We start from the raw sequence: 14,491 nt of genomic DNA on the forward strand, positions 1-14,491 counted from the left end.
CACGTGGAGTACCTTTTGTAGCAGAAGGGATCCGGAATATTTGGTGAGGATGGAGTACATCTCGCTGCCCAAGGTGTCCGCCCAGACCTTCACCCTACAAGAGAAGGCAGAAAAGGGGTAAGTGTATGCATGTCCGAAACAAGTCTAAGAAAAATGATCAGAATAATTTGATTTGCAAAGTGCAATGTATGGAGTAAAGTAAGCCCTCATCAGTAAGCCAATCAGAGTTCATCTTTTTTTATTTTCAGATATCATGTCAGTAATAGCATTGGCATTAAAGTACAACTAAAGGCTCCTGTATGACCACCTAACGGCAGGGTTGCCAACTTTCAGTAAATTTCCAAAGGGTTTGTAAAATCTGTACTTTTTGCGTCTGTCCTTGAATGTCCATTACCGACACGTAGGCTGCATGTCCGTAACTGACATTCATGGACAGATGCAACAATTATGGATTTTACAAACTGTTTGTAAATTTACTGAAAGTTGGCAACCCTGCCTAACGCTTTGTTTACACTTGTGGTTGGAGGTGGTTGAATGTGATTTTACCTTGCCCTCAATCTACAAAGGCAGTAGACAGGAGTGTACACATGCCATAGCGGCAATACTTTACATTGGGGAGAAAGTTATTCCACACTATCACATTCGGTGGGCGCCCACCTAACTAGACAAATTCAACTGAAAAGATTTGCTGCACACCCAACCCCCAACTGTGTGCACTGCATATGGGTGCGGCGTGGGTTTTTATGTGTTAAAACAGGTGGTGAGGAGATGACATAACATCCTACCTATATCAGTCTCCTTCTGAAAAGAAATACACTGTGGATCGCTCTTTAGAGCGCAGAGCATGGATAAACACAATCCTCATCAAGTAAACCTTCTCTGACTACACCAAATTCACCTTTATCTGTGTCTCACACGCTCCCTCTTCCAGACACTACAGCTCACAGTGGGAGTGTTTTAGCAAACAAGGACTGGGTGTGGCCAGATGCTGATTGCCAAGCTACAGGCTTGTTAATCACCAGTGATAATGCTGACAGCGACGCCCACTGCATCATCATCTCCTCCCACTGTAGTGCAAGCAGGCACAGCCTACATGAGGGTGGCAACTCTTCGGAACCCAGGAGCAGTGCAGCATCGTTGTCACACCATGTGGAAGCTGAATTAGGTGGACTTCACTGACAGGATAAACAGGTATTTGTGAGACCTTGCAGAGGAACAAAGAAAAAAAAAACTATAGGTGCTTTTATAATTCTTTGCTGCAACATTGTCAAAAGTATTGTGACACCTGCCTTTACATCAGGGGTGCCCAACCAGTGGCCCAAAACCCCCTGCACAGGGATGGCGGGTTGGCAAGCCCAAATTGTGGGTTGCAGACCCGCCATCCTAGAGCATCAGTGTTGTGAATGAAGCCAGCAGTAGAGGAGGCAAGCGGTTGCAGAGCAGAGCCGTATAAGCCAATGCTTTTTGTATAGCACCAACTCCTGCCACAGGTGGAGTGATACCAAATGCCCTCTTTCTGGCACAGCAACAGCTGGCGATGCCTGAATGGAAGACTGCTATTAAAAATAAGTTTATTACTAAAATTACAGTGTATATATGGGCATATCAGTTCTGCAGTGGTTACTGAGCTTCTTTAAAGGGTCACTAAAGGAAAAAAAAAATTTGCTGAAATGACTGTTTATTGGGTATAGAGACATAAAAGTTAACTGATTTCTTTTAAAAATTATAAAAAATTGAATTTAATCTATCATATAATGTGCCTCTAGATTAACTTTTGTTTTAAAGGTACATACATGAAGTTCCGGGTGAGAGGTGAGTCGGGAAGACTCACAGAACAAAAACAAACAAATCCAGGGCAGTGTTTTGTTTTTAAAATGAATCTGATTGGTTCTGAGGAGTTTTAGACACACAGTAATGACAGCTTAGACCACCGTGAAAATCTCCCAGTACGATGGTTATAAGGAAACAGGCAACCAGGAAGTGTGGAGATCACAGCAGAATTACAGCTACTTCAAAGCAAAAACGAACAATGAGGACATGAAACCAGTACTGCAGTAATGCCGCGTACACACCATCACTTTATGTGATGAAAAAAAATGACGTTTTTAAAAACGTCACTTTAATTGACTGTGTGTGGGGGAAACGTCGTTTTATGTCTTGTAAAAAACGACCAAAAAAAATTGAAGCATGCTTCAATTTTATGTGTCGTTTTTCAAAAGTGCACTTTTTACTTCACAGAAATTGACCGTGTGTAGCAAAAAACGTCGTTTTCTAAGACGTTTTTTCATCCACGCATGCCCAGAAGCTACTTATGAAGCAAGCTTCAATGGTAAAACGTGGTGGAACGTAACCTCACTTTGCAAGATCATTGTGAGAAAACGATGGTGTGTAGGCAACTTCGTCTTTGAAAATTGAAGTTTCAAAAACGTCATTTTTTACTTCACAGAAAGTGTCGTTTTTTTTCATCACATAAAGTGATGGTGTGTACGCGGCATAAGGTAAAGGAAGCTATTTAGCTAAAAAAAAAATTCCTTTAGTGACCCTTTAAAATTGATCCGCAGGTGCAGCGCAGAACACCTGTGGGTTATCTGCAATGAGCCATAGACTTCTGTTATTACCTGCGGGTTTGATGCACTTCAAAAAGTGCATCACCCCTGTAGGATATAATAGAAGTCTATGGCAAAGTGCAGGTAACCCTCAGGAACGCCACTGCGCTGCACCCTTGGTGTGGGAAAAACACAGTGCGTCAGTGTGAAAGCAGCCTTAGGCCCCTTTGACATAATCAGTCCGACCCAATCGGACCCTTCATTCATCTATATTGAGCCACAGATGTAAAAGAACTTGTGGCCATTTACACCCACCTACCTCCAATCCGATCCGCCCAAAAAATCAAAAGGGGGGAACTATACCCTTCTATCTAGGCTGATCGGATCAGAGGACCCTTAGTAAAGCGGGCTGTTTCGGTGTCCGCTCTGCATATAAAGAGTGGACATGGACCTGTCAACTGCCCACTCCACTCATTGTGGCCCACGGACTGGTTACCAAGTTGCTTAAGTGGCCCTCGCTCTTCAAAAGGTTGGGCACCCCTGTTTTTAAATACATACTTTAATGGCATCCCAGTCTTAGTCTGTAGGATTCAATATTGTGTTGGCCCACCCTTTGCAGCTTTAATAGCTTTTCTGGGAAGGCTGTGCACAAGGTTTAGGAGTGTGTCTATGGGAATGTTTTGCCATTCTTCCAGAAGCGCATTTGTAAGGTCAGGCACTGATGTGGACGAGAAGGCCTGACTCACAGTCTCCGCTCTAATTTATCCCAAAGGTGTTCTATCGGGTTGCGGTCAGGACTCTGCACAGGCCAGTCAAGTTCCTCCACCCCACGCTCACTCATCCATGTCTTTATGGACCTTTGTTTTTGCACTGGTGCGCAGTCATGTTGGAACAGGAAGGGGCCATCTCTAAACTGTTCCCACAAAGTTTGGAGCATGAAATTGTCCAAAATGTCTTGGTATGCTGAAGCCTTAAGAGTTCCCTTCACTGGAACTAAGGGGCCAAGACCAACCCCTGAAAAACAACCCCACACCTTATAGGGGTTGTAAAGGTAAAAAAAAAAATCCCTAAATAGCTTCTTTTACCTTAGTGCAGTCCTCCTTCACTTACCTCATCCTTCCATTTTGCTTTTAAATGTCCTTATTTCTTCTGAGAAATCCTCCCTTCCTGTTCTTCTGTCTGTAACTAAACACAGTAATGCAAGGCTTTCTCCCTGGTGTGGAGAAAGCCTCTTGAGGGGGGAGGGGACGAGCAGAAGTGTCAGGACGCCCACTAACACACAGCTCCTTTCTCTATCTGCAAAGTAGAGCGTCCTGACAATCCTGCTCGCCCCCTCCCCCCTCAAGAAGCTTTCTCCACACCAGGGAGAAAGTGTCGCATTACTGTGTTTAGTTGCAGACAGAAGAACAGGAAGTGAGGATTTCACAGAAGAAATAAGGACATTTATAAGCAAAATGGAAGGATGAGGTAAGTGAAGGAGGACTGCACTAAGGTAAAGGAAACTAAAACATTTTTTACCTTTACAACCCCTATAATCCCCCCTCCACCAAACCCACCAAATGATTTGGACCAGTGCACAAAGCAAGGTCCATAAAGACATGGATGAGCGAGTTAGGGGTGGAGGAACTTGAATGGCCTCTACAGAGTCCTAACCTCAACTCGATAGAACACCTTTGGGATGATGCAGAGACTGCGAGCCAGGTCTTCTCATCCAAGGTCAAACATTCCCATAGACACACTCCTAAACCTTGTGGACAGCCTTCTCAGAAGAGTTGAAGCCATTGTAGCTGCAAAGGGTGGACCAACTCAATATTGAACCCTACGGACTAAGACTGGGATGCCATGTGCGTGTAAAGGCAGGTGTCCCAATACTTTTGACAATCTAGTGTATATGTACGTGTGTCACTCTTTTTGCACTACTGATCTCTGCACAGCTTTGTGCACTATTTGCAATATAAAAACTGTGTATTTTACATGATGTATGGTTAATGTATAATTTCACCTTTTTTTTTCTAAATTTCAGTTTCCCAATGTACCAATATACTATTATCGTACTACTTTTGCAGAAATAAAAAAGCTTTCTATTTATCTTACACTATTGTCCAGCTGACTTCATACAACAACTTCTCTATTATTACCTGGACAGACCTTGGGATGAGACACATAGCTGCAAAGGGTGTACCAACTCAATATTGAACCCTACGGACTAAGACTGGGATGTCATTAAATTTCATGTGTGTGTAAAGGCAGCTGTCCCAATACTTTTGGCAATATAGTGTAGATATTTATAATGGGGGCTGGAGTTCTACTTTAACTAATTGGATGTGGTGTTCATGGCACTTCACACCATCGTACTTTGTCATGCTTTACTGCAAAAGCGTGTATTACCATTTAAAAAATTCGCTTTTTTGTGAACTTGGAAAAACATAAATGAATGACATTACCCTCAGAACTGTTGCTTCCAGACACCAGCAATAATAGCATCAGGAAACGGTAATCACCATGAACTCCGCCAGACACAATACATCACTGCTTCCCCCAGTACAAAAACACTCCAAACAGGCATGGGCAATTAATTCAATGACCAGAATAAATGAATATTCTGGCCAATGAAATACCCAAGAACAAAAATTGAATATATTGCAGCTTAGGCTTCGTATACACGACCGAACATGTCTGCTGAAACTGGTCCACAGACCAGTTTCCGCGGGCATATTCGGTCGTCTGTACGGCCGACCGGACAATTTTCCGGCGGATCGGATAGGTTTCCAGCGGACAAATGTTTCTTAGCATGCTAAGAAACATGTCCGCTGGAAGCCTGTCCGTCACACATGTTCGGTCGTCTGTACGACTCACCGGACATGTCCGCTCGGCCGAAAGCCCTCGCATGCGTCGAAGTGATTCGACGCATGCGTGGAAGCATTGACCTTCCAGGGTCGCGCACGTCGCCGCGTCATCGTCGCGGCGACGGCGCAGCCACGTCACTGCGTTCGCTGTCAGCGGGAAATTTGGTCTGATGGTGTGTACAGCCATCAGACCAAAATCCGCCAGCGGACATGACACATTTTCATTGGACATGTCCCGTCGTGTGTACGAGGCCTAACACCTATGCGATCCGATTCTTATCTGAACTGTCAGTTTGCAGTGCGATATGCGAGCTGAATTGGGGGTGTCGTTAACATTGTATGACACTCCCCAGCAGTTCGCATATGGCAGGGTGAACTGCCGTGCGAGATGCGGGAACCCGCAGTGGATTCGCAGGGTTCCTGCATCGCACTAGTGTGAACCCAGCCTTAGAGTGAGGCCAGGTTCAGACTAGTGCGATGCAGGAACCCTGCGAATCCACTGTGGGTTCCCGCATCACACCCGACTCGCACAGCAGTTTACAATGACACTCCCAGTTCAGCTTGCATATCGCACTGTGAACTGACAGTTCGGACATGAATCGGATCGCATAGGTGTGAACACCCATGCGATCCGATTCTGGTGCGGACCAAAAAAAGGGCCCTGTGTGTGGTTGGTCCGAATGCGGTGCGATATCAGCCATACTATCTGTATGGCTGAAATCGCACTGTACGGACATCGCATGTGATTTGCACTGCACTGCGGTGCGAATCACATGCGACATCGCACAGAGCATCAGTGTGAACCGGCCCTAATAGTCTCCACTACGAGAGTGATTGCCGCTCTTCTTCGGGTCCCACACAGATCATAATGAACACAGGGGGGGTCGCTCACTCGACACAGGCGCCATTTACAAAATGCTTTGCATTTTTTTTTGGGGAGGCGTTCTCTGATTGGACAAAGTAAAGTTTGTGACATCACCACCTCACCGCCTCATCCAATCAGAAGAAAACTTCATTGAGAAAAATGAATAAAAAAAAAAAATCTCTCATTACCACTGGTTTGCTTCTGAAGTATTTTTCTTTATTCTTTGTCATGCTTATGGGGCATATTTATAAGGCAGTGAATATGACTTTCTAACATTTTTCACTGCAGCTGAATCTTCCTGGTGCTAGTTTTTTATATGGCAGCGATTGATACACCCACAGTCACTGTCACTGAACACACACACACACACTTCAGTTACTGAAGCCACACTCCTGAAATTGTAGAAAGAATGCATATACGTGTGACGCACTATGCAAGGGGTTGGAGCCATTTCAGAACCTTGTCACTGTGAGCAACTGCTTACCCTCAACTAGATTATCACAGTTTAGCAAACACTTTACAGGCAAGGGAGCGGAAGGGATGTCATAAAACTGAATGAAAAATAGTTTTCCTTTAATGGGAACTTCCACACTTTATGAACCACAGCTCCTTACACACATACACACTTTCCCTGTGGAGTAAGGCTTCATGTACACTGCACCTGGGAAATTAAAATTTTACAGGAATTTGACGTGTTATTTTTTTGCTTTGTTTTTTACGCCGTTCTATGTTAGCCTATGTTTCCGTTCACACATAAGCATATACAGGCGTTTAGAGGCAGGGGCATTGAGGGCAGAAATCTGAACACACCAAAATTAGTTCAGGAGAGGAGCATTTGAGCAGAAAAAAAAAACACACCTTTGGCACCTTAAAGTGGTTGTAAACCCTAGGACAAAAAAAAAGAAAAAGAAGAAAAACCTGCAAGATAAAGGCATAATGAGCTAGTATGCATAGCATACTAGCTCATTATGAATTACTTACCTTAGATCGAAGCCCGGTAACGACACACTCACCGAAGCAACGGCACATACATGCCATTGCTTCAGTTTGCCTCAGTGCGCATGCGCTGATGACATTGGCACATGCAAATACAGGGGATATCTCATTGGCTCATGATGCTGTCAATCAAAGTCAGTGAGCCAATGAGAAGAGAGAAGGGGGCAGGCCGAGCTGAAGCTCTGTGTCTGAATGGACACACAGAGCAGTGGCTCGGCTCAGGTTCCCCCATAGCAAGCTGCAGGAGGGAGGGGCCAAGAGCAAGCGGCGGCGAGGGACCTGAGAAGAGGAGGATCAGGGCTGCTGTGCAAAACCACTACACAGAGCAGATACATAAAACAAGTTTGTTATTTTTAAACAAAAAAAAAACAAGACTTTCTTTTCATTTTATGCTTCTTGTGAGTTTATTTTTTCAAAGGAATGTAGATGTAAACTAAAATTTTTATATTTATTTTTATTATGATATTGTTGTTTCAGAAATAATTTTCGATGTTTTTCTAAAACCTGCATCTATCATTATAATAATTACATAATCCCTGGCGATCCTACCATTAAGGTCTTTGTTCAGGTACCTCTTGTTATAGGGTGACAACGCTTGGTCTTGGTCTACGAATTGTGCTCTTGGGTCACCCTGTTACATGGGCTTCTGATACAGGCTACAAACCATTCATTTTTAATGGCATTTTAATTCACTAAGGTGGCAACACACCTATGGTGTAGCTTGCTGCAATGCATGGTAGTACATTCTCATGCACTGCATCACCGAAAATGCACATCAGCACAATAATGTGCCACAAAGAATTAAATTGGCCATTAAAAAGAGGGGGATTTTCTTTTGTCTCGTCCCATTGGCTATTCCAAGGGACGTGGAGCGGTGACCATTCACCTTTACTTGTGCCGTTAGCGAGACTAAATGGCTTGTACCCAATTCATCATTAATTGTCCTAACCCCACACACTGCATGGTCTCTAAAAGGAAGGGCCAATTTACCCTATCGAAAGCCTTCTCGGCATTGGTCGAAAGGAGTAACACATGGGTCCCCCATATCCTGGCAGCATGAATTGCTTAGGGATCACCGTAATGTAAGCATGCAACAAATCCTCCGGGGGAAGCACCCCCTCCCCATCTGCGTTTTACGCCGCAAGAAGCGATCATTGATTTTTAGCGGGACTGCGACAATGTGGCAGACAAATCTGACATTAAGTGACACTTTTTGGGGACCAGTGACACCAATACAGTTATCAGTGTTAAAAAAAAAAATGCACGGTCACTGTATAAATGACACTTGAAGGGAAGGCATTAACATCAGGGGCGATCAAAGAATTAAGTGTGCTTCATGATAATGCTTTCTATGGGGGAATGCTGACACTGGAGGAAAACAGAGATCCGTGTTTCTGCTTAGCAGAAACACAAGATCTCAATTTTCCTCCTTCAAAGGCAGACCACCGTTCTGCCTCTCCTGTGAACCATCGCAGGTGGCCGGCAGCCTTTACGCCCACGCCAGAGCCGCTAATTGGCTCCCGCTGTGTCCAATCACAGCGAGAGCGGGGCTCCGGCGGCGCGCGTGCCCCAGAGCCAGGGAGAGAAATCAAGTACAGATACGCGATTCTGTGCTTAAGCTGTTAATTAAACAAGCTGTAGTTGGTTACTATACTGCATCAGATTCTGTGTACACTAGTTTTAGTACATCCCTCCCCTCCCCCCCCCCCCCCCCCCCAACTGTCTGCATCCTGGGCCTGTCAGAGGCTCCAATCAGATGCAACTTCAAATCTGGTGTCCAAGTTCCTCAATCACAGCTTCTTGTTGGCAAAGAACCTAGTCGCCTGTATAAATGAGCCCTTAGATTGCTGGGTATTTTTTTAAATGCAGAAATATAAACATCTACAAATATTTATACTGACTGTAAAATGTTAATCCAGGGAGCATCCAACTGCCTTAGTTAGAGGGTCAAGAGCAATTTGGTCCATACTTTATAAGGATTGTTTGCCATCTGGATCAACTGCGGGTTTATGGTTCCGAGGATGCAAATTTCATTTATTCGGTTTTGTCTTTTATCTCAACTCAATGTGCCTTGTGTCTTTATCAACCTGTTTACACTTTGGGCCGGATTCAGGTAGATCAGCGCATTTTTCTGCCGGCGTAGCACATCTCATATGCGCTACGCCGATGTAACACAGAGAGGCAAGCAGAGTATTCACAAAGCACTCGCTCCCTACGTTGCGCCAGCGTAACGTAAATTATTCGGCGTAAGCCCGCCTAATTCAAAGTAGGTGGACGGTGGGCGTGATCCATTAAAATGAACCGTGACCCCACGCAAATGATGCGCCGTCCCGTAGACGCTTCCCAGTGCGCATGCTCAGAATCACGTCGGAACGAAAGCCTAAGATACGTTGAATCACTGAACGTAACCAACGCGCAGCCCTAGTCACGTAGTCCTACGTAAACGACGAAAAAAACAACGGCTGTTCCGTGGTCCATACCTTTGCATTGGATGTGCCTCCTTTAGGTGGAATAACTTTACGCCGGACGTACGCCTTACGTAAACGGCGTATATTTCTGCGACGGGCGCAAGTACGTTTGTGAATCGGCAGATCTCCCTCATTTGCATATTTGCAATGAGGCGGGCAGCGTAAATATGTGCCCAAGATACGTTGGCGTAAGTGCTACGTGAATCCGGGCCTATATGGTTACTATATGGCCAAAAGCACGTGGACCCTGCTCCCAATGATTGGGTTTATGCATTTACAATAAAGGGTACTGTTAATACAACAGCATACAGTGACAACTATACCCTTCCAACTAGAGCGGCAGGATTTTGGCTAAAATAAGAATCACAATTTTTTGCTTAGAATAAAGATTGTGATTCTCGCGGTGTAGCATCTTCTTTCACAAAATTGGTCTAACTTTACTGATCGTTTTATTTTTTATTCATTAAGTGTATTTTTTTTTTCACAAACTGCATTTGAAAAACCGCTGTGCAAATATGGTGTGACATAAAATATTGCAACAACCACCATTTTATTCTCCAAGGTCTCTGCTAAAAAAATAATATATATATATCATGTTTGGGAAAATAATGATTTTTACTTGCAAGCAACAAATGTCAGAAAAGGTTTGGTCTTTAAATGGTTAAACTTCCTTCATCTACACACAGAAATTGTTTCCTTTGATAAAAGAACGAAAAGATACTTTGTTTCTACATGTGTTGTAATAAAACTTGTCAGGCTGCCTGGATTTTGTTTTTCCAGCTGTGAGAACTCTCTGCACTCTCTGTTAGAAAGAATCGTGGCATAGGCCTCTTCCACACAGGCGGACTCCGTCGCTCCGGCTCAGCGGGAGATCTCTTCAATGATCTCCGCTGAGCCCGGCGGATGACAAGTCCATCTCTGCTCACTGAGTGGGGAGGGGCTTGTCCAGCGCCGCTGTCTCCTATGGGGAGATCTGATGAAAATGGACAGCATGTCCGTTTTCATCAGATCTCACCCGATCCGATCCGCCATGGACGGATGGAAACGTATGGCCATCCGTCCGATTTTGGAGGATCGGATGTCAGCGGACATGTCTCCGCTGACATCCGACGCTCCATAGGACTGCATGGAGCGGCCGTTCAGGTCCGCCTGTCAGTCTCGACGGCGGACCTGAACGGCCACTCCATGCAGTCCTATGGAGCGTCGGATGTCAGCGGAGACATGTCCACTGACATCCGATCCGATCCTCCAAAATCGGACGGATGGCAATCGTGTGAAAGGGGCCATACTGTTTTAAAGATCGGGAAAGGAAAAAGATCGAGATTCAGATTATTAATGATTAATCGAGCAGCTCTACTTCCAACCCTGTGGTAACAGTCTGGGGAAGGTCCTTTTTGTTCCAGCATGACTGTAACTGAGTACAAAGCCAGCTCCAAGAAGACACAGTTTGGCCAGTTTGGTGTGGAGTACCTCAAGTGTCCTGCGCAGAGCCCTGACCTCAACCCTACTGAACACCTTTAGGATGAATTGGAATGCCAAACGTAAGCCAGATCTTCTCATCCAACATCAGTACCTGACCTCACAAATGGGCCCAAATGCCCACCAAAATCTTGTGAAAAGCATTCCCAGAAAAGTGGAGGTTGGTGTAACCACAAAGTGGACAATTCCATACTAAAGGCCGTGGCTTTGGAAAGAGATTTCCAACAAGATCATGTGGGTGTGATCATCAGGTGTCCACCAACGTTGCCCATATAATGCACATTTGTAGCTAATGCTATACAAAGCAAACATATAGATACACTTTAATCTGCCCTGTAATTTAGGAATTCCTTTCGGGAACAAATAAAAGGGGGATGATGGAGCACAAGTGTCAGGTTCCTATGGTAGGGAGCCCTTGTAGAAGGTCAACTCGTGGTTCCTCAGGGCACAGAGTCTAAGTCCCCAGCCTGCTTGTTCACCAGGGCCCCTGATAGTGGGGGTGGACTTGCATCTCCAGGTACACCCAGCTGAAGATGCGGAGACCACCCATGTGTGCAGATTAAAGCTGTCTGGAGACATAAGAGGATCCGGAAAATGAGCCAAGCTCAGGGCACATGGCAAGGCAAACTGCTAGACGAAGCCAGGATCAGTACATGGGAAGTCAGACACAGACTAAAAGTAATACTCAAGAAAGCGGGAGCATGGAGAAACTAGGAAGTTGCTCAGGCAACACAAGCTGCACTGAGCATGCCTATATATAGAGAAGCGGACTGGGATGTGCACCAGGAAGTGAAAGAAGAGAAAAGGATAAATTCACAGTAGAGCAGGCAACACCCAAAGGTGAACACAGAAGCCAGCAGCACATTAGGCTCCATGTACACGGGACATTTTTACAACTGCTCCTAAATGATTAAAGACAGATAGTAACCCGCGTTTAAAACGTCCGTTTTGCCGCCTTTAAATGCCGCGTTTCACAGCGTTTTGCCTTTTTGTGTTTAGAAGCATTTACATTTTTTTTTTAATGGCCAAAAAAGAAAAGAACACCTATTAACAAAACGCTGCTAAGCGCGGGTTACCGCATTTATCTGCGTTTGGCGTATGAAACGTGGAAATCTTCTGCGTCTGAACCTATTTTTTTGCTTTAAAAAAAACGCTGTTAAACGCAACTGCCTAACAACGGCAATAAACGAGACTGTGTACATGGTCACACAGGATAACATTAAATGAGTTCAAGAGCAGTTAAAAAAACTGCCTCTGAACCTACATTTAGCAGCGTCCCGTGTACATGGGGTAGAACCACAGGTCCAGCAGAATCACTGTAGCAAGGAGGTAAACATTTTACAAGCAGTAAACTGCAGGCTAAACCACAAAGTAGAGTGGAGAAGAAGTGGTATACCTAAAGCCAAACCAGCCCATAAAGCTGCTATGGAGCCCAAGGCTAGGAAGAGGGCCCCACTATGGAGGTTGCTTGATGTCTCCATTCCAGAAGAGCTGAGATCACATGCTCAGGATCATCATAGCTCCCAACTGTCCCTGATTTGGAGGGACTGACCCTGATTTGGAGCAATGTCCCTCTGTCCCTCATTTTGGACTGAGATGTATACAGTAGATGTATATAAAAAAGAATGTTTTATCTATCAAAAAGTGTTTGCCAGTGCTAAACCTTTTATCTAATCTCTAAATTGCTGCATTTGTAAATTCCAAAAGCCAATATAAAGGAATAGTAGTGGTAAAAAAAAGCATTTGTGGGTTTAACCAATCCTCTTTGTTTTCGTGTACAATTCTCCTTTAAGGAGGCGTGGCAATGGGTGTGTCCTATGCCTGCATACTTTTGCTGATAGGTGTCCCTCATTCCCATCTCAAAAGGTTGGGAGGTATGGGACCATGCATCACAGATCTCCTTTGCATCCCCCCCCCCCCCCCCCCCATCTGTAAGTGGATGTAATATCTTTTTAGCTTCTTGTACCATGCCAACTAGTGTCAACCAGCCATTTAAAAAGTTTGTATTAACTTTTAGTTGTAAATGGGTGCTTAGTAGCACTAACAAATGTGTAGTAAAATAAAATGTTTTCTTGGTTTTACAGACTACTAAACCACAACACTTGCTGGCTGGGGTGGTAAAAGGGTAGAAGGGCTTCAAATTCACACCAAAGGCCCAAGATTTTATGCTGCATTCACACCTGGGCATTTTGAATCGTGGGCACATTTGCCACGATTTCAAAATGCCCAGGTGTGAATGACAAATTGCACAACACACAGATGAGATTCATTTGAATGAAACCTAAAAACATGGTGCAGTTCTGCTGTGATAAATCATGCTGCGATTGCGGCAAACCGCATTGTGTGAAGCTTGTCGCCCAAAAAAAGTTCAGGAGCTTCTTTTGGGGGTGAAATGCTTCGCACAATGCGGTTAGCCACGATTTCTCGCACGTCAGTCATAGCCGCACCGCGCTTTTGGTGCCATTCAAATTAATGGCATCTGAAATGTGTGTTGTGTGATTTGTCATTCACACCTGGGCATTTTAAAATCACAGACAGAATCGCAGGAAATCTGCCCGCGATTCAAAATGCCTAGGTATAAAGGCAGCCTGAAGCTGCGTACACATTATCAGTGTTCTCGTCGGGAAAACTGTCATGTTTTCTCTTTGACGAGAAAACCGGCCATGTGTAGGCTCTTCAGCAGTTTTCCCGACGAGAAAACCGCCGAGAATCACGACGGGAAAATTTAGAACATGTTCTAAAGTTTCTCGTCGTGAATCGCTGCAGTTTTTTGATCAGCAGTTTTCCCATAGGGAAACACTGCTAGGAAGCCTACACAGGACGGGTTTTCTTGACCAAGAGGAAACCTGTCGGGAAAACCGGCCGTGTGTACACGGGGAAAAGGGACCAAGCTGATCCTCGGTTTTCCCATCGAGTTTCTCCGCTGTGTTTTTACCACCGAGAAAACCAATCGTGTGTACGCGACATTATACTTTATCAAAGACCGGTTGGTGCTTAAGAATGTTGCTGAGTTTACATAGGTGGCAGGGGGCCGGTAATACAGGCGGTTGAGGGGTAGTTTTACAGCCTTTAAAAGGTTTAAAGCAGGTGGTGAGGTGACATATCACTACTGAGCTGCCTGTTAAATGTAATGAAAAGCAATCAACTGCAGATCATTTTTGAGAGAGGCACCTACTTGGAGTACAAGGTTTACAGTGAATTCTCTGCACTGCTTCCCTTCTCCATACACAGCATTGGTCCCTAGTAGTGCACGCACTATGCCAACAGCTCTCCTCCTGCCAGTCCGATTTA

General features: G+C 44.7%; 1 protein-coding gene across 5 annotated transcripts in view; it reads right to left on the reverse strand.

The window, feature by feature from the left end:
- CACNA2D4 (calcium voltage-gated channel auxiliary subunit alpha2delta 4) overlaps nt 1-14,491 on the reverse strand; it is a 355,329-nt gene that overhangs the window by 305,233 nt on the left and 35,605 nt on the right. For all 5 annotated transcript variants that reach the window (XM_040345311.1, XM_040345314.1, XM_040345313.1 and 2 more), the window contains exon 2: nt 13-94. In XM_040345311.1, the coding sequence (XP_040201245.1) occupies nt 13-94 (82 nt within the window). The remainder of the gene's footprint in view (nt 1-12; nt 95-14,491) is intronic.

Source organism: Rana temporaria, chromosome 3 (assembly GCF_905171775.1).
Source record: "Rana temporaria chromosome 3, aRanTem1.1, whole genome shotgun sequence".
Taxonomy (NCBI): Eukaryota; Metazoa; Chordata; class Amphibia; order Anura; family Ranidae; genus Rana; species Rana temporaria.